The sequence below is a fragment of the Pongo abelii genome, chromosome 5, assembly GCF_028885655.2.
Source record: "Pongo abelii isolate AG06213 chromosome 5, NHGRI_mPonAbe1-v2.0_pri, whole genome shotgun sequence".
NCBI classification, from domain to species: domain Eukaryota; kingdom Metazoa; phylum Chordata; class Mammalia; order Primates; family Hominidae; genus Pongo; species Pongo abelii.
Genome location: NC_071990.2, coordinates 84224821 through 84245730, shown reverse-complemented (window position 1 = coordinate 84245730; position 20910 = coordinate 84224821). Strand labels below are relative to the sequence as shown.

The window sequence follows — 20910 nt, the reverse complement described above, 5'->3', positions numbered from 1 at the left end:
TGGGGATATTGGTCTAAAATTCTCTTTTTTTGTTGTGTCTCTACCAGGCTTTGGTATCAGGATGATGCTGGCCTCATAAAATGAGTTAGGGAGGATTCTCTCTTTTTCTATTGATTGGAATAGTTTCAGAAGGAATGGTGCCAGCTCCTCCTTGTAAAAATAAAGATGTTCTTTGAAACCAGTGAGAACAAAGACACAACATACCAGAATCTCTGGGACACACTGAAAGCAGTGTGTAGAGAGAAATTTATAGCACTAAATGCCCACAAGAGAAAGCAGGAAAGATCTAGAATTGACACCCTAACATCACAATTGAAATAACTAGAGAAGCAAGATCAAACACATTCAAAAGCTGGCAGAAAGCAAGAAATAACTAAGATCAGAGCAGAACTGAAGGAGACAGAGACAAAAAAACCATTCAAAAAAATCAATGAATCCAGAAGCTGGTTTTTTGAAATGATCAACAAAATTGATAGACCGCTAGCAAGAGTAATAAAGGAGAAAAGAGAGAAGAATGAAATAGACACAGTAAAAAATGATAAAGGGGATATCACCACCAATCTCGCAGAAATACAAACTACCATCAGAGAATACTATCAACACCTCTATGCAAATAAACTAGAAAATCTAGAAGAAATGGACAAATTCCTGGACACATACACCCTCCCAAGACTAAACCAGGAAGAAGTTGAATCCCTGAATAGACCAATAACAGGCTCTGAAATTGAGGCAATAATTAGTAGCCTACCAACCAAAAAAGTCCAGGACTAGACAGATTCACAACCAAATTCTAGCAGAGGTACAAGGAAAAAAATTTTTAATTTAAAAGTTCTGTCTTTTAAGATTGTTAGCTGCAAATTTTTCTAACAATTCATACATTTAAAGTAGGCTTAAGGAGAAAAAAAGTCCTATGTCCTCCTAGATCTCTCTCTAGGGTACACTAGTAAATTATTTTCTTCTATTTCCTGAAATTTATATTGTTTTGTGATCTGGAGTCTAGGTTAATAGCAGTAGTTTAAATTCTAAGTAAAGCAAAAATTGCAGAGTTTTGACTCCTATCAATTAATAGGAGAGGAAGGGCTGGTCAAGGAAACACACATGTAACAGAAAGAGGTCTCTCTTCCTTACCTTCCAGAAGCCCCTAGTACTCTCGGTATTAGATTACTCTGGAGATCCCCGGATTGCTTAGCTAGCTGAGAAGAGGTAGGCTCCATAATGGACAGTTCTTAGAAAAATGTTGTGTTGTGAGCTATATCACAAACTCTGGTAAGCTGAAGTTTAGGAGTAACATAATATTGGGGAGGGGAGGATGTCTAGTTTCAGAGAACAAAATTTGCACCAGCACACACACTCACCTTAGTTCTACAGGGCCACATGATTGCTGATCTCTCCTCTTAGGAATTCCAGTTTGTCTTTCACAAACATAAAGTAAAACAGAATGCAACTAATTTATTATATGCAACTATTGATTGTCTTAGGTAACTTTTGCAATGAACAATACCAATTACAATGATCAGCACATTACATTTGGTCAACATTTGCTCTCTACAGGGCAGTCCACTATGATTAGACAACTAAGGTATTTTATTTTGCATCCTGAACTTTTTTCATTATGCCAGAGTTGCTGCGCCTATCTCCTAGCACTGTATGTATGCATAAATTGGGTGCAGCTGTTCGACAACTTTCAAACTTTCAATAACACACATTAGTCTTCAAAATACTCAGATATTTTTACCCTGAAGAATGACCAAAATATTGGGGTAACGTTTTTTCCTCAATTTTTGAGGCTAGAATTTCATTTGAGCCTAAAAACAAGTCAATTCCATTGACCACTGATGTTTCTCTTATTTTAAACAAGACTTTAATAAAATGTCAAGCCATTTTCATGAAAACTTTTCTATCATGTAATGCCTTTCAAAACTCATACTGATCATGATTTTATATTGATTGCTCAGTCATCATTATAAACATAACATATATTGCTATGATTTCACAGGCTAATATGGCTCACAGAGCTACTTGCCCAAACTCAATAGCTCCAAATTACTAAAATTTTATAGTGCCTATATACCTGGGTTTTTTTATAGTTTACTGTTTTGTCTACATCCTCCTTCTCTGTCAGCTGTCACTTCTTGGGACTGTTGGACTTGCCTCAGTAGCAGCCTTCTCATTATAGTTCCAGAAATCAGATAACCAAACTTGTTAAGATTATTTCTAGAGTAAAAGTAATTTTGTGGCATCTATGTCGGTTATTCAGAAGACACTGTTTAACTTAATTTTTTTTTACATTTTAGATACTTGAAATCATCAGAAAAGGAAGTTCTAGATAAGTGAGATGTTGTATGGTATATTACAAATTACTAATGATATTAAATGTAAAATATAATATAGAAGAGTAAGGAAAATGAGTGTTAATTAGGCTGAGCAAAAGCCCAGAGGAACTTTCCAAACTCATCTGTGTTTGGCTGTGTGAACAGTTTTCAAAGTATTCCTCTTATCTATGCTGCGTGTGGAAGTGTACACACACTTAAGTATAATATGAGCATGCACAGAGGATTTCAATAACATAAACACAAATTCATATTAGTTGAATATTAGTAAACATTTACAAATATAAAGTGAAATATGATCATGCGGTCTCAGTTTGGTAAACTGTGTAAACCCAGTTGGTAAAATCAATACAGGGAGGCAGTAATGGATCCCATGATTGATTGCAATGTGGATCAAAGTAGATGTTCTAAGTGAGTGGGCAACTTGTCCTCTGTGCTTGAGAAAAGTGAATGGATGTTAAGGTGTTACTGGAAATTTTTAAATACTACTAAGGCAAAAAGATTTTGGTGACAGGTTTTGAGGCAGACGTTGTCTGATTAAATATTTACATGGCAGAGGAGAGGATAAGGTGTAGCTACAGAAGCTTGGCACTTTGTCTGTTTGAAGGCAGTTTTTATCGTAAACGTACATGAGTTAACAGAGAATGTGTCAAATATCTAATTCCTTAAGTCGCACGCTATAGTGTATTCCAATACTAAAATTCTCATTACAAGAAAATATTCCCATTATTTAAATATTTTCCTATGTTTTTAATATGATACACAATTAAGACAATACCTATAGCATTTTGGAGCTTCAGCATATAGCATAGAGTAAGTAATGCCCTGAAAGAGTAAGCCTCAATGAATACTTGGTGATAAGTTTAAGCATGTGTCAATCGTTGCCTCTGTGCCAGGTACGAGTACTTGAAATAATGATGATGAAAGTTAGGAAAAAGAGATTGGCTGTCCTGAGCTGCCATTCATACCCCTTTGCCTAGTTTCTCTAGTGACACATGCTGTGAATTCCCTGGGTCTGGCCCAAGGTGCAACTTGTAGGTTTAGAAGTTTAGTGCAACTTGTAGGTTTACAGACGTGTTATGGACTGTGTGTTTGTGTCCCACACCCACCCCTAAAAATGTCACATGCTGAATCTCTAACCTCCAGTTGTGATGGTATTTGGAAATGGGGCCTTTGGGAGGTAATTGAGGTTAAATGGGGTAATAAGGATGGGGCCCTCATGATAGGATTAGTGTCTTTATAAGATGAAAAAAATAGAGTCTGCTCTCTCTTTCTCTGTCATCCTGCTTGTGCACAAAGAAGAGGTCACAGGAGCATACAATGAGATGGCAGCCACTTCAAGACAAGAGAAGAGGTCTCAAAATGAAACCTACCTTGATTTTGGACTTCCCAGCCTCCAGCATTGTGAGAATTAAATGTCTTTTGTTTCAGCCACCCAGTGTGTGGGGTTTTGTTATGGCAACACCACCACCTTACCTGTGGGTAAGCAAACTAGCCCATATTGGGATCATAAGTCATTTTGCCCAACATGTTCTAGACAGTTAGCTAACTGGATCAAAACATCAGCTTTTAAATACAGAGAGGAAGAAGCAGGGAATTTCCCTTCCTAGATTTTATAAGTAGAAAAGAAACCATCTGAGGATGGTTTTTCAGTTTAGTTGAATAGTGAATCAATAAAAACATGTGAGCGGGCACAGTGATTCTCACCTGTCATCCCAGCACTTCGGGAGACTGAAGCAGAAGGATCACTTGAGCCCAGGAGTTAGAGACCAACTTGGGCAACAAAGCAAGACCACATCTCTACCAAAAAAAACTTTAAAAATTAGCCTGGCATGATGGCACACGTCTGTAGTCCCAGCTACTTGGGAGGCTGAGGCAGGAGGATCTCTTAAGTCCAGGAGGAAGGCTTCAGGGAGCCACGATCACTCCACTGTGCTCTAGCCTGGTCAACACAGCAAGATTTCATTGAAATTTTATTTTAATAAAAATTAAAACTAGTGAATCTGCTTATAGGTCAATGCTATTTGACAAGGACATGATTTCACCACCGATTAGACCACATCTCCTAAATATCTCTGAACCTAATGATTTGGCCATTGAAGAAAGAGCAATGACCTAGTTGCAAAAATCAGTTTATTAAAAAGGCTCTTCTGTTAATTAAGTAAAGATGTTTTTGCTGGTCATTTTTAGTAAAAGTAGTTTTATTAAAGTACTTTTAAAGCCTGGCAGGTACTTTTAAAAATCAGTAGCCAAAAAAGTATTTGTTACTGGGAAACCACACTAAATAATAATGATGCTAATTCTAGGTTATTTATAGCTATAGAGCCACATTCTTGTACTATCCAGTGCTTGGTCAAATTGCCTTATCCCAATATTCTTAATTAATAATCACAGTTTATGTTTGATGAGAATAAATACCTGAGTTACTAACATAAGGACAAAAACTTATGAGTAATTAAAATGGTCAACATTGGAATAAAATGCAAGACATACACAATATAATTTTTACACTATGTAGCAAACTGAATAACTTATGGTAAGTTATATTTCTGAATTAATTTTAATAACTAAACAATAAGGGGTAAAAAATTTTCTTATCACTGGACAACCATTTGCAGAGAATGTGATGGAAGGGGATTAAAATTTAAAGTATAGGGTTAAACTAGATGATCTTTTACAGTCTCTTCTTATCCTGAGATTCTTTCTATGAAATAAGAATTTAAAAGAATTATTCTATCTACAAGTAAGAAGGGTAAGAATGTGTCCAGAACTCTGATCTTGGTTATTGCTATTGTCTGAATGTTTACATCCCCCCAAAGTTTGTATGTTGAAACCTAACCCCGAAGGTGACAGTATTAAGAGGCAAGGCATGTGGGAGGTGATTAGGTTGTGAGGGCTCCTGCCTCATAACTGGGATTAATTCTCTTATAAAAGGGGCTTGCATAAGCTTGGGTGCCCGTCCACTACATGAGGACACAACAAGAAGGTGCCATCTATGAGGAATGGACCTTCATCAGACACTAAATCTACTGATGCCTCCATTTTGGACTATCCAGCCTTCAGAACTGTGAACAATAAATTTCTATCATTTAAGAGTTCCCAGTCTAAGATATTTTGTTATAGCAGCCTAAATGGACTAAGACAATCAAACATTATCTAAATCTTTTTCAAAATAAACATTGGATTAATTAAGAAGCATATCAAAAAGGAATAAATTGTTAAGTTGCTTCTACCCACATGCATTTCGTTTGAACAAGAAAAAAAATATATGTTATTTAGATAAAGAGGGAATGCCACCATTTTAAATTTCAGTTGTTTTGAAAATGGTTATTTGAAATCCACCATTGGTAAGATTCCCGACAATAAGTCAGTACAGTCCTTTGCACACAGTAGACACGTATGCATGTAAGTATGTTTGTTTAGCTAAGTGAGTTCAATCTAGTTCTCAATTTCAAATCTGATAAACATAAGAGAAAAAGTATATGAAGCAAAACTTTCTGGTTAATGCAATACATTTTAGTGTTCCTAAATAGGTCATGTAAGATTCAGGATTCACTTGGAAAAGAAAAGTGCATGACAGAATTAAAAAAAAAAACCTCTAGCCAGGCATGCTAATGCATGCCTGTTATCCCAGCTACTTGCAAGGTTGAGGTGGGAGGATCTATTGAGCTCAGGAGTTCAAGGCTGCAGTGAGCTGTAATTGTGCCACTGCACTCCAACCTGGGCAACAGAGCAAGACTGTTTCTAAAAAGAAAAAAAGAAAAAGTCTCTGCAAATTAAACAAGCTCAATTTTATATTTTTGAAAAGTGTATTGGACAATGATTTTAAGAATTATATATATAATGAATATATACTCAGAATTTAACCTTAAGTACCAAACTATTTTACTCAGCACCCAAAGGTATTCTAAACTTACTCAAATCCTAGGAGTTATATTCAAAGACTCAAAGATGAAGATTCTGTGTAAGTGTCTGTGTGTTTGCAAGTGTGTAAGTATGCAAAATTGACCTTGGAACATTTTTGTTTCTGTGATCACATAGATGTTTTCCCCCCCAAAAATTGAGCAAAACGTTTGAGTCAATAGCCCTATACCACTGGAAACAATAATAAAATACTACTCAGTGAAATGTGCTTGGAATTAAATCAAATCATTAAAAAAATAAAATGGTAGTTAATACTTGCTGAAATCCTGTATACAAAACACATATGGCTGGGCATGGTGGCTCAAATTTGTAATCCCAACACTTTAATGCGAAAGCGGGAGGATCATTTGAGGCCAGGAGTTTGAGACCAGCCTGGTCAATGTAGCAAGACCCTATCTCTACTTCAATTAAATAAAAAATACAAAAGCATACATACAGATACAGTAAGAGTTATAGCTAATTTATTTTTTAATTTTTATGGAATTATTTTAAGAGGTTTACATTATAAAAGAATCTGCACGGCCAGGTGCGGTGGCTCACGCCTGTAATCCCAGCACTTGCGAGGTCGAGGCAGGTGGATCAACCAAGGTCAGGAGTTCGAGACCAGCCTGACCAATATGGTGAAACCCCTCTATTAAAAATACAAAAATTAGCCAGGCGTGGTGGCACGTACCTGTAGTCCCAGCTTCTCTGGAGGCTGAGACAGGAGAATTGCTTGAACACAGGAGACAGAGATTTCAGTGAGCTGAGATCACGCCACTGCACTCCAGCCTGGGTGAGAGAGCCAGACATCTCAAAAAAAAAAAAAAAAAAAAGAATCTGCACTTGTACTGAATTTCTGCTGTTTTGAACACCATTCACAAAATCATTTATCATAATCTAATCAATTATTTCTTGGTATACAAGTCCAAAGTATAACTCCCCATTATTAAAAAATAATAAGATAAATTTGAACCCTGGCAGAGTCAATGACTTGAGTGTGTCAAGAGAGAAGAGAATATGGCCTTAGAAACTACCAGAAAGAACAGACCAGACCAGAAATAAGGCCTGCAATTGCCGAATTTTACAGGGTATTTGATTATAGATCACTAAAATTCTTTAAACATAATGCCCTGAACTATTCCCTTTTTACAGCCTTTTAGCAAGTAGTTATTTATTCAAGAAATACACATTGAGTGCCTACTCTGTGTTTTGCCCCAGGGCAGTCACTGGACTCTGCTTACACTACATGATGGCCAGAATGTGTTGCAGCCTTGGTTCCTAAGGAAAATAACCAGACCCTTCTTTTAAAAGTCATATTCATAAATTTTATTCATTTTTAGGAAAGGACATATCTAAAATTACTAATCAGAGAATTCACCCTATGGTCCTCATACAAAAGCTGGATTTTGTCAAGGAGAAAAAGACTCTTTCTTGAAAAAGATGACAGAATTCTTTGTCCTAAAAATGTAGCACCTCATACATAGAATGTATAGCATAAAATAATGTGGCTTTCAACACATGATCATTCATAATTTGTGAAGTGTCTTCCCTATGCATACATGAAAAGTCCATATTTTGAGTATTAGTTAAATAAAAACTTGAGATCTTAAAATGTCTCAGCTTCCCTATTTCTAAACTAGGTTTATTTCATAGAACAAACTATTTCTCCCATTTTTAAATAATACACATTGTAATTGTTATTTCTTAAAGCAGTAAAACAGTTAATAGTTTTGTTTATAATGCTTGCTTTTTCTTCTGATTTGTAATTCTTCAAAAAAACTAAACTAAATGTCCCAGACCCAACAGATAACACAATATAAACACTGAGGGCATGAGCTGAATAGATCCATCTCAGAGTAGTACAAATTGTGTTGTAACTTTCTGTCTCTATTCTGATACTAATTGCGTTACCATCTACCTTTATCTATGCAATTTCACATTTAATACACAACCAGCATCCTATTAGATTCTTCTTAGAGTAGGACCCTGAGAATAAGTCCATTAAGAAGTCACATGTTATTTATAATACCTATTTGAAGGTTTAAAGTGTGTCTAATTTTAAAGAAGGCAACAAAATTTTCCTACAAATGAAACTCATCACCATGTAAAGAAGAGTATATACTTGGCATTGAAGTGCCCATCTAGTTTCAATATCTGTACCTATACATTTTTTAAATGGATGAAAATCTCCTGATTTTGAAAAATGTTGAAATGCTATTGATACGGTTCAAGTCCAGGCATAACCTATGAAGTGATCTCACTACCGTAAGCAGAGCTGGTTTTCTCTGTGATTTAGATGATACACCGCCCTGTTTCAGGTCTCTGTTAGCCGTAGGCACAATTGGCATCGTTCCCGTGAATCCAGAGGCAAATCTGGGCGTATTTGAGGGGAGTGATGCGAACAGCAACGTTGTAGTCCTTCTGAACCCCGTGAACATCCACCCACTGGTGGCCTGAGTAGACTGCAATGATTTTGCGCTTCCAGTTCTTTTTGTCTGGATCTTTCAGACGCAGATAGACCCCAGAACCGGTGGAGCCCGACTCAGCATCGCAGTATTGGTAAAGGAGATCATTGGATTCGTCGGACACACTGCAAAACCGATAGACCAACTGATCAGCCCTATCGTTATCAAATCCTGAGAAGTGGATCATTCCACCAGGCATTTTCTTGATCGTTGGGCTGATTCCAAGTTCCATGTATTTCTTTTTGTGAGCACGCTTCAGCTCCAGAAGAGCATAGTCATAGTCCAAGGCAGCGTCCCCCATGCCTCCTCGTGCCCAGCCCTTCGGAATGTGGGTATTCTTGACCCGGGTCCACTGGAAGGAAGGCCTCCCTTCGGCAACCCTCTGACCCCGGCCAGATTGTTTTCTTCTTCTGCCACCCTTGGCTCTCTCCTGCAGATGCTCTCTGGTACCCTCTCTTTGGTCACCACCACTAGCTTCTCTCCTGCTCCTCTTAGAACCTCGACGTTTCTTGCCTCCACTTTTATTCCTCATCTTCAACAACCCTACCCTTAGCTTTTTACTCCCTTTGACATAGTCCTTTCCATCATGAACACAGTGGGCAGCAGTTAGAACGTGCTGAGGGGAAATGAGAATGCCACTACAGCCCGTGGAAAGCTTTACAGCTGTGCTGAAAGGGAAATTAGTTAAGAACTTTTTGTCCAAGATGCTGAACCTGCTGTCGGTGCCATACACCTGTCTCTTTCTCCTAACAGATACTCCCTTTGTGGTGATATTTTGAGTCGGCTCAAGAACCAAATCTTGAACTTTCACCCTGGTTAAGGTTCGGGTGCCATTCTCAAAGACAGTCTCATAGGAAAGATAATCCTCCAATTCAGAAAGGCTGGGAGTTGGGAGTTCTTTCTGGCATTCGATGCCACACACTGTATTTACCATCATCTTAGCATCTGCCTCAAATGTGGGGCTGGTGAGATGGAAAGTCCTTTCACTGACAATCCGGGGTACCTTTCTCAAGTGCCACATAAAATCCTGTTCCATTTCAGATCCATCAATGAGGGCCCACCCAGGGGTGAAAAATATCAACCAAAGCAGCATATTTTCCATTTTGATCTTCTAATTTTGTCCTTAAAAATAGAAAAAGAGAGAGGTTTACAATGTTTTCTTTTTAAATCTTACTTATCCATTTCATTTAGCCCTTGGATCCTAAATGTACCTTCACCACAAAGAGGTGTCCTTATTTTCACCTTACCTAGATTTTAACGAGATTAGATACACACTGGTAAACGGGCTCACACAGACTTCCAAAATCAGTAAGTTGTTTTCCACCCAAACTTCCCTCCACCAGCCCTAATCCACCTCGCTCCCACCCCAACCTGTCATCTCCACCTCTATCTCCCCTAACAGCCTCGTGCCTGAGACAGTAGAATACGGTAGTAGGTTGGGATCCTCTGTCGGCTAAGCCACACTCTCCTTCTTAGATATCCTACAACTTTTTATCCAGATGATTTAGAAATAAAGATAAAAGCAAATGTGCTGCAGTCTTTTCCCACACTTAGCTACTTAAAAACAGGGATCATAACTTCTCCATTTCTAGACTATAACTGCCTAGCACAGAGATCAAAAAACTGCTCATTGGATACAGTGAATGTCCATGAACGAGGATTCATAGCCCAAGCTGATGTGAAGGTGCAATGCAAATTCTTGGATAATGTTTTAAAGCAGTAAGAGTATTAGCAATAAATTGCTAATTAATGTTCTATTGATCTGCTTTGATTTTTATAGAATGCCTGGTCATAAAAAGAAAATATATAGCACAGGCCATTTTATGCTAAAGTAAGAAAAATGTACCATGCATTTTTAAAAAACAAAGTTGTGCTTGAAACCACCCTCTAAGCAAAGCTCCATACAAAATGCCTTATGGTGGGACTTTACTGCATATTAAAATTATTTGTAAGAATTTATGAAGTACAGGCTATTTGGGGGGGACATGATAATGGTTAGATATAGTCCCTTTTCACCATAGGTCTCACCATCTAAGACCAGTGTTCTTGTGTTATTTAAATATTGTTAAAGGTGCCAGTACATAATAAATTATTTAATACCTCTGCTACTGTTCACATCTTCTTGCCCTCCTTTTCTTGAGGCTCACTGGCATGTACATGTATCTATTTAGTGGAACTGATATGTATCAGCCATCTTTGCTTGGAGGTGAGTATAGTAGGAGCACGCTGGAGCAGCAATTTTGAACCTCTGTGTTGCTATTATTTGCCAACTATGCTCCAAGTCATTTTTAACTAATAGTTAAAATATCAAGACTTAAGCAAATGATTTGTACTTTGTATAAAGCAGAGGCAATTCAACATTCACTTATTCCTACAATACCTTCATCCTCAATGCCTTCTGATAAGCTTTATTTTATTTATTTATTTTTTGCATGGAAAAGAAAGCACATTAGCAATGGCCCACAGCCATTGTACCACAGGGTACACCCACAGGATGTGTGCACTGGCACAAAAGGCAAAAGTCAACCCTGATGCAGAGTTCAATATCGGTATCCCTTGATACAACAGAATTTATGTTGCCATATACAAGTACAATAATTTTATTAACAAACTAAAACATTCTTTTGATCAAACAAAAATGTATGCTACATTAACCTATTTATTGTTTAAATGTGATATATTAATGAAAACATAACATAATTAATTTGAACCATTATACATTTGGAAATATTAAGCAGGCCGGGTGTGGTAGCTCACACCTGTAATCCCAGCACTTTGGGAGGCTAAGATGGGAGGATTGTTTGAATCCAGGAGTTCAAGACCAGATTGGGCAATATACTGAGACCTCATCTCTACAAAAAAAACTTTTAAAAAATTAGTCAGGCATGGTGGCACACGCCTGTAGTCCCAGCTACTCGGCAGAATCGCTTGAACCCAGGAGGTCAAGGCTGCAGTAAACCATGATCATGGCACTGAACTCCAGCCTGGGTAACAAAGTGAGACCCTGTCGAAGAGGAGAGGAGGAGGGGAGGTGAGGGGAGGGGAGGAAATCTGCACTTATGTCACAATATTTTCTAATAGTCACCACTGCAAAACAGTAATTATATCATCAAGGATTTTGTAGAGTAGAGCCACTTAGTATTTTATTTTGTCTTCTATGCAATTTTTCTCAGTAGTATTTCATCAAGTTCATTTAATTAGAATGAAAAAGGCTCACGACTCAGTAACTATACTGAGCGCTTGAAATTGTAGTTCCCAGGATGAAAATTTATGTCCTTTGCTGAAAAAAAAAGTGAAAATCAAAGAGTTATTTGCTGCTACTTAGCTTATCAACAAACCAAAATAGATAAAAATGATATATATCATTATATATATTTTTAAATCTACTTGATTCTCAGCAAAATTTCAATCAAGGGAGTTGTTTTGGTGTGGGAAACTTTTTCTTAATTGCTTTTTCATTTAGCTCTTTATGACAACAGCTGTCCACTGTGTACTTAATATATGATTACATCAAAGCTTGAAAGTCAGCCAAATATCCACGTCAAGAGACACAAAGTATCTCATTTGGTATATCTTAACGCTTGATACTAATGATCTGAGGAGCAATACACTTGTGAAAGGCATTCCTGGGCAAAATAAAGGATGTCTAAATAGTGTTACTGTGATATTTTTTCCCCAGTTAGGCTTATCCTGTGCCATAATTCTGTAGCCAGACTTTTAAGAAAGCCTCATCAGAGTTGAATTGTATTTAAGTATAATTTTATTTCTGCCTATGTAGATGACACTGGTTTATAAAGCTATTGTTCTAGTCAAAGGCCTTGGACAATACTTTGGAAATTTTCAATGCTATTTGAAACCATCCTTGGTACAAAGCAATGATTCGACTTATCAAATGATAATACCAATGATATAGGCATGGTTTTCCTGCTCTTTGTTCACGTTCACATTCTCACAGCAGTTATGAATGGTGGTTGAGAGCCCATATCTTGGTTGCTCGCCAAAAGGAAACACCAGACCAGGGGTTCTCAAAGGACAGTCCCTACACTGGTAACTTCAGCATTACCTGGGAACTTGTTAAAAATGCTAATTCTCAGGGCCTGCCCCAGACCTACTGTTAGAAACTCTCCTGAAAGGGTGGTGGAGAGTGACTTCCAGCTAGGTTTAACCAGCCCTCCAGATGACTTTGACACTCAATAAAGTTTAAGAACCACTACAGTAGCCAAGGCTCTGGTGTAGCAACATGAGCCATACCCCAGAAGGTGGTCTTTCCAAGGATGATGGCTTACCTGGGTTTTAAATGACATCTGCTTCATCTCTGTGTACAAAATTAATTTATTCTGACTTTATGCTTTTACTATGTTAGCAACTGACAATATCAAATCACTCAGCCAATTAATAAAAAACAAACATAACTTACTTTTATTTTTATTTTTATTTTTAATTATTTTTTGAGAGTCAGTCTGGCTCTGTCACCAAGCTAGAGTGCAGTGGTGTGAATTAGGATCACATAGTGATCCTATGTGCATCACATGTCTCAAAAAAGTGAAATTCATAAGGTTTCTATGTAATGCCTCCAATATCTCATACTACAGATCATTCAATGGCATTGGTTCACCAGCCCTGCCTGGTGCCCTTTGAGAGAGCTCTGTGCAGTGCACCACAGGAATAAAAACCATGCCCACGTCTACCCTTGGGTATGGGAAGGGCAGAGCTTTGTAATGTGACCTCAGAATCACAGTAATAAGAGGACATGGATTTAGTTAGCCTAATTTGGCCTGTAATTTAAAATTGGGCAAATGTTTAAGGACACTTTCTTTTGGAAAATCTAAGTTTGTCTTGTGGTAAAATGTCAATGTGGCATAAATGATAGCTCTTACTGATAGAGCAATCCACAGTTTGTTCAGTGGATACGTCTACATATGCCCATTATCCAAAAAGGACTAACTCATTGATCTAAAAAGACACAGTCCCAATTGAAGGGGCAGCTATAATATTTTGAAAGTCTAACGTCCCTTGGCTTCCCCACCCCCCTCATTTTTCCTGTCTTCCAATATAATTGTGACCTTCACTGTCCTTTTCCAGATGGCTTGGATTTGGGGCTTCAAATTCCAACTTTGGTTAATGAAAGCAAAGTTGCAGTGATTGCTGTCCACCGCTGTGAGTCAGCATACACACAGCTGATTATGGGCTGGATCCTGAAGACAGATTGAGTAGAAGGGAATTAAGGAGGAAGTAAGAATGTCTGTGTATGTAGACGAACTCTTACTGATGGAAGAGATGTAATTACACATTTGTACCCAATCTATTAATAGAAGTGACCACACTTAACTACGAGATCACTTACTATTACCCTTTTGTTATTTGTTTATAGTTTCTTAGAAATGTGATTGCTGACAGCGTTGAGAATATTTGTGTATCTGTACCAGCATAGTGGTTATGAGTGCAGACCAAGGAGTGGGAAGGCTTGGGTTCAATTCCCTTTTCACCACTTATGAGGCATGTGCATGTGGGCAGTTCATTAACTCTTGAAGTTTCACTTTCCTCATCTGCAAAGTGGGCATAATATTACAGTAATTTCGACTTCATAACATTGTTATGGAGATTAAATGAGATGATACATGCAAAGAATTACTACTGAGCCCAGAGGATAGTAAGCAGTTAACACGTTATTTTATAATTATTATCCTACCTTAATTGGTGAATTTGTATCACTTCAAAACAGGTTGTTATATAAGCCAAAATTAGAGATCTTGTAGTTTTCTAAAAAGTCAGTTTTACAGTCAAATATTTTTATTTCAAGATAGTTTCCAACTCACTCTAAAATTCGCTTTTTCTTTGTTTTGTTTTTTGTTCAAGGACAGCTTCACTTTAGAGACTTCCCAAATGAATGCTTTCCTAATTACTTATTTCTATGAATATCCATGGCTCTGTAATATATTTCTCTCATTGCTATTAAACTTCAGTGTGATTAAACACTATGCAGCCACAAAACACTTAAATTGCATTTTCTGTGTCTTATTTATAGCCTGGATCTACACTGGGAATTTTGGAACTGCATCAGACCCTCAGCCTAAAAAGAAACAGAGTCTATGTCAACATAATTACTCTAAGGGAGTGATCTACAATGAAAGAAAAACAACTTTTGAGTGAGTCTATCTAGAGTATATAGAATCCTATGATGAAATGACATTATACCTTAAGGCTCAGTTTCTCTTTTGTGTTTTGTTTTTTACCCTAAGTTTATAGTCTAGCTTAGATAGAGGAGGCAAACTAATGAAAGATTAGATGGCTGCCCACTATATTAATATTTCAAATCAATTATTTTTTCTGTCTATGAGAAAGCAAAGATGCTGACTTACCATTGAAGGACCTGCATTGAATTGCTTTCCCTCACCAGGTGACAGACTCACAATTACTTATGCCTTTCTTTTCACCTGGTTCCTTGTAACGTCTAGTGAGGTACTTGTCCATATTTATGTACATAGCATGTTGCCATGGGACACAACTTTGCATTGATCCGTCAAACAGTTCCTGGGAGGCTGCTGTGGGTCAGGAACTACTCAGTCATATCAATGACCCTGTAGGGCCAACACCACCCTCTACCTTAGTGTGTATCTTAGTACACACCAATGATTGCATGACCCCCTTTTAAAACTTGGCTGTCCTCTATTTAGCCATTTGCAATCCCAACCACCTGTCCTTCCTAACACCACTGGCTCTGTTTACATGCATACCTAAATGTGAAGACATGCCCTCATCTTCTCCTCTACTTTCATCCTCCACCTACTCAGGATTGACACACAACAGGGAAACACTGGGGCCTGGCCAGATGATTCTGAATAACTGCAGAGAGAAATGGCTTAGGCAAAAGGCCACAGCAGGAGATGGGGAGAGTTACAAGTGACATAAACAGAAATAAAGCAAGCACTAAAGAAAGCGGTGATGTTTTGGATGACAATTGTAAAAACTTTCATAATCAGTTTTATTTGGGGGAACAGATGCTGAGGAGAAGTGGTAGCTTATGAAATCTAATTCCTGACCCACTGAGGCACTCCCTGACAGCAGCACTGCATGGAGGTAACATTTAATTTAGAAAGTGTATGAGAAAATAACAGTGTCTGTAACGTAATAAAAAAAGGGGAGTAAGAACTAGGGTGTTTCAATGATTATGGGGGCAGTGGGCTTTGAAGCCAAATCCACTGTAAGTACACTTGCCACTTGTTACACTGTGATCTTGTGAAGGTTACCTAATCTCTCTAGACATTATTTCCCACATTTATTAGATAGAGATAATATTTTAGAATATTTCTGTGAGAAACTAATATGATAAGCACAATGCCAAGAGCACAGTAAGCACTCCACAAAGATTAATGCCAATGTTTTTCATATCAAACAGGGGGAGCCAACACTCAGGTAGATATTTACAAGGTATTTCATACATCTCTAACTGCCTCATTGTGGTATGCCAAATATCCTCATCCCCAGGACCTGTGAATATCTCCCACACACAAGAAAAGAGACTTTACAAATATGATTACATTAAGGATTTTAAGGTGAAGTGGTTATTCTGGATTATCCAGGTGGATCCAATGCAATCACAGGGGCTCATATAAGAAGAAGGCAGACGGGTTAAGAGTGGGAAGGGCTGCTAGATGGAAGCAGAGGCCAGAGTAATGCAGGATCACGAGCTGAGGAATATGAGTTACCTCTAGATGCTGAAAAAGGTAAGGAAAAAAGTATTTCCTAGAACTTCCAGAAGGAGGAACATAAATGAAAATGTGTTGTTTTAAGAAAAATATGCAGAAATGCAATTTAAAAACTAAAAACAGAAGATCACGATACAACTTTAGATTTCTTTTTGTTTTTTTTTTTGAGAGGCAGTCTCGCTCAGTCGCCCAGGCTAGAGTGCAATGGCGTGATCTCGGCTCACTGCAAGCTTCGCCTCCCAGGTTCACGCCATTCTCCAGCCTCAGCCTCCCCAGTAGCTGGGACTACAGGCGCCCACCACCATGCCCAGCTAATTTTTTTTGTATTTTTAGTAGAGATGGGGTTTCACCGTGTTGGCCAGGATGGTCTCGATCTCCTGACCTCGTGATCCGCCCATCTCGGCCTCCCAAAGTGCTGGGATTACAGGCGTGAGCCACCGCGCCGGCCAAAACTTTAGATTTCTGATCTCCAGAGGCATAAGATAATAAATTTGTGTTGTTTTAAACCACTAAGTTTTGGTAATTTGTTATAGCAGCAGTAGGAAACGACTACACTTACAAAGGTGAGAATTGAGTTTTTACAACAGACTGCCTGTTTAGAAAGAAAGTAGTAGTAGGGAGTGGTGGAGGCTGTGGCTCACACCTGTAATCCCAGCAGTTTGGGAGGCCGAGGTGGATGGATCACTTGAGGTGAGGAGTTCCAGACCAGCCTGGCCAACGTGGTGAAACCCCATCTCTGCTAAAAATACAAAAATTAGCCGGGCGTGCTGTTGCGCACCTGTAATCCCAGCTACTGGGGAGGCTGAGGCAGGAGAATCCCCTGAACCAGGAGGCAGAGGTTGCAGTGAGCCGAGATCACGCCATTGCACTCCAGCCTGGGCAACAGAGCGAGACTCCATCAAAAAAAGAAAAAAGAAGTAGTAGTAGTAGGGAGTGATTAAAAAGTAGAAAACGGCCGGGCGCGGTGCCTCACACCTGTAATCCTAACACTTTGGGAGGCTGAGATGGGAGGATCACTTGAGTCCAGGAGTTTGAGAGTAGCCTGGGCAACATAGGGAGACCCTGTCTCTACAAGTGTGGTGGCACATGCCTGTGGTCCCAGCTACTCTGGGCTGAGTTGGGAGGATCACCTAAGCTGGGAGGTGGAGGCTGCAATGAGCTGTGGTTGTGTCACTACACTCCAGCCTGGGCAAGTAGAATGAGACAGGGCAACCCTGTCTCAAAACAAACAAACCAACAAAAACAGTGGAAAAGAATGTTTCCTTCTGGGACTTAAAATATAAATGAAAATGTGATATTTTAAGAAATAATATACAGAAATGCAATTTAAAAACTAAAAACAGAAGATCACGATAAAACTTCATAGTGGTAGGATGCAATATTGCTAGAAGAAAAACAAGAATTAGAACAGGATAGATAAATTTGTCTATTCAACAAATGCATACCAACTAACTCTGCCATGCATTTCGAAACCTTTTTTAAAGAATCTCTCTGATAATCCTTAACTGTTGAGGTGGACTACAACATTTCTAAGATTTCTTCCAGCTTTAAAGTTCTAGAGTAAACCACAAGTGAGAAAACACAAGTAATTTACTCATCAATGCTTCTCAGGAAGGTTCAATTCCTAGTCATCCAGGGAAGAACGTGCCTGTTATCCACGTTGCTACCACTAGATGGCAAAGTTAGCCTGGTGATGGCAAATCTAACGCAGGTATTTAAAATGTTTACACTTAACTCAGCTGTGAAATAGATTTTATTTTAAAAGCATGTAAGATTCAGCAGGGGCAAAACTTTTAACTGGCTAATAATATACTAAATGGCTGTGACATAGGGAGACATATGGAATTTATTACATTTAGAAAACCCACCTACAGGCCACAGAGCCCACCCTGATGAACTGAGGACTGATAATGCTGTCTACAGCCAGACAATTTTCTGGCAGATAGTTTTTCAAAAACAGTTGTAGTGCCAGCACACTTCCAGCATGACCTACAGCACTGTGAATTAGTCCCCCAAACGTGCCACAATTTATTTCAATGCTAAGGAAAATCTTGAACCTGCCAAATATTTCACGTTTATCAAATACTTTATAATCCATTGCTAAAGGATAAGCTCTCCACTGATTCTAGGCTGAGAATAAATGGCAAGAAAGTTCATTGACAGTGGGACAATTTCTATTCAAAATATCATACCATAGCACTATTTTCAAGTTTAGTTTCATAAATGGAGACCAAAAAAATGTCTGCTTAAAAAGTTTGGCAGTACTTGGGGGAAAGGAAGATGGTAAAGTTACACAGTTGATTATTTTACAGTAACCCACAACTTCTGTTTCTCATCACAATAAAAAACAAAACCTCCCTTTGTTTGGGGGCTATTTTTCCATGACCTGTACATCTCAATTTCTGCAATCCTATGGATAAATCAAATTTGGGGTGAATGACATTAAAGGAACCCCAAGAGGACTCTTTCGTATGCTGCCTTATGAAGTGCACAGCATATAGCTCTAGACTTATCTGTATTTTTCAAGTTGGCCTTTGAGAGCAAAGAATATCTATAAATAGGTATGCTACTTTTCAGGTTTTAAAGCATCTATGGTCACAATGTTTTTGGCTAACCCACATCAGTTTTACCTATACGAAGCTTAACGTTTTTTAATTATAAAATAATAGCTTGCATACTACTACCTTAACTTTACTGTTTCCTAACTTCTCCATCTCAGATTTCTCATCTGCAAAGTTAACTCAGTGCTAAGGTAAAGTAGCTCCATCCTCCCAAATTCTGAGTCTGATCCTACTGTTCAAATGCAATATGCTTGTTGGATATTTGAGCATTGGACGGAAGAAAATCATTTACCCAATGGAGAAAATTAACTCTCACTAGCAATTGTTTATTTTAACATCTAATGAACATATACTGTATGCCAAGAATATGCTAAACAATCTCACATTTTAAAACGTGAAAAAGCTTCTTAAGAGCATGCAGTTTTCCCAGCTATCTGGAAGAAAAAATGGGGGACAGTATCCACATCCACCACTTTCCCCACTAAAAGAACTCCTCTAATATTTCCTAATAAAAATAAAATTCCATATGATACTTGGCCTCTACCTTCAAGCCTACATGTCTTATTTGGCAGGGATTTTAACATTCTCTCTTCTAAATTATAAACCAGATTCTAAGTATAATTCTCCAGCCAGCAAAATATGACTTTTATAATCTTCTGTGAAGACAAATGTACTTCGGATAAAATAAGAATGAATTTCAGAAGTCAGAAGGGTTAATAAGGGGCGAAAGCCCCCTAGACACAGCATGCAGCTTCTTTTCAAATCAAGGACAGCGTAAAAATGTCAGAGCAATCAAGGGGGAGTGTTTCTACAACTTTTTAAAAAACCTTTTATTATAGAAAATTTCAAGACTACACAAAAGCACAGAGAAAAGTATTAAAAGTTGAGAGAAAAGTACAACCCCCATGTGCACATCACCAGCTTCAACTATTGTCAATATTTTGCCAATGTTTCATCCACCATCACCACCCCACACACTTTTTTTTTTTTTAGCTAGAGTATTTCAAAGCAAGTCAAAAGCTTTTCTACTTCATTTCGCCTCGTTTTCTAAACGTTTTCCTATGCTCCTTTTGCTGACCCCTGCAGCCAAGTTGATAAAAGGGTAGAGGGGAGAGGCTAGCTTTCATAGTAACCCCGCCAAAGAGACTTTTCAGGAATGCGTTTCATACCTTTCTCAATGGCATCTGTTAACAATCATAAAAATAAAGAGGGTCCCCTCTGGTACTGCTTAAGCAGAAAGAATTCCATTTATATTCCAATGCAAATATTGTTGCTATTAATATTAAACTGTGCAGAGGCCGGCACACAGAACTGCCTATGGGAAGGGTGGTTAGTTTCTTTGAGGACTAAAAGAAAGTGCCAAGTTTGATCCATTTCTTCAAAGTCCTTCAAAGAAGCTCTCCTCGGGTAGGTCCTGCCTTTCTCAGGGAAATTTCTAAGTTCTAAGGTTGTTGGGTTTGGGGAGCTTCATCTTTACCTGCGAGGCTTGTTTGGTCCCCGAGGGCACTGTCAGCTGAGATCAGAGCTCCCGAGGAGGCGGGCGGGGACGCTGCAGCTGGGAGCCTCTCAGCCAGCCTAAGCCGGAGGCCGCCCCGCCAAGGCCGGGCCACAGCACCCGGAGCTCGCCACTGAGACTGCGGAGGAGGAAAGAGCTGCGCCGCACTACGGCCGGGAGATGGGAGGGGAAAAGGGGCGATGACGAGGGGCAGGCGCGGTGGGATGGAGTGGGGGGAGGGGAGGGGGAGGAGGTGGACAAGAGGAGACGGGGAGGGAAGGCGGAGAGGGGATTTCCCTGGAGGAACGGGGCGGACCTGGCCGTGTCTTGCCCCAGCATTTCTGCCCTCAAGCTGAATTAAGCATTAGGAAAAATTCATGAGTAGGTTCACAGGGGATGCCTGTCTCTGTGATAGTATGCACTCCTTTAACAGTCTCAGGAGTTGTT

The 20910-nt window shown here is 38.8% G+C and overlaps 1 protein-coding gene across 1 annotated transcript; it reads right to left on the bottom strand.

Moving 5' to 3' along the window:
• Positions 1 to 7538: 7538 nt before the first annotated feature.
• On the bottom strand, positions 7539 to 20685 carry PRSS35 (serine protease 35). The gene is made up of 2 exons (XM_002817101.5): positions 20446 to 20685; positions 7539 to 9823 (listed from the first exon to the last, which is right to left on the bottom strand). Exon 2 carries the CDS (start codon positions 9801 to 9803, stop codon positions 8562 to 8564), a length of 1242 nt encoding a protein of 413 aa, XP_002817147.1. The 5' UTR covers positions 9804 to 9823; positions 20446 to 20685; the 3' UTR covers positions 7539 to 8561.
• Between the last annotated feature and the right edge of the window lie 225 nt (positions 20686 to 20910).

What these genes read in the sequence shown, in the direction of transcription:
- PRSS35 (XM_002817101.5), bottom strand. Translation starts at nt 9,803, where the DNA reads ATGGAAAATATGCTGCTTTGGTTGATATTTTTCACCCCTGGGTGGGCC.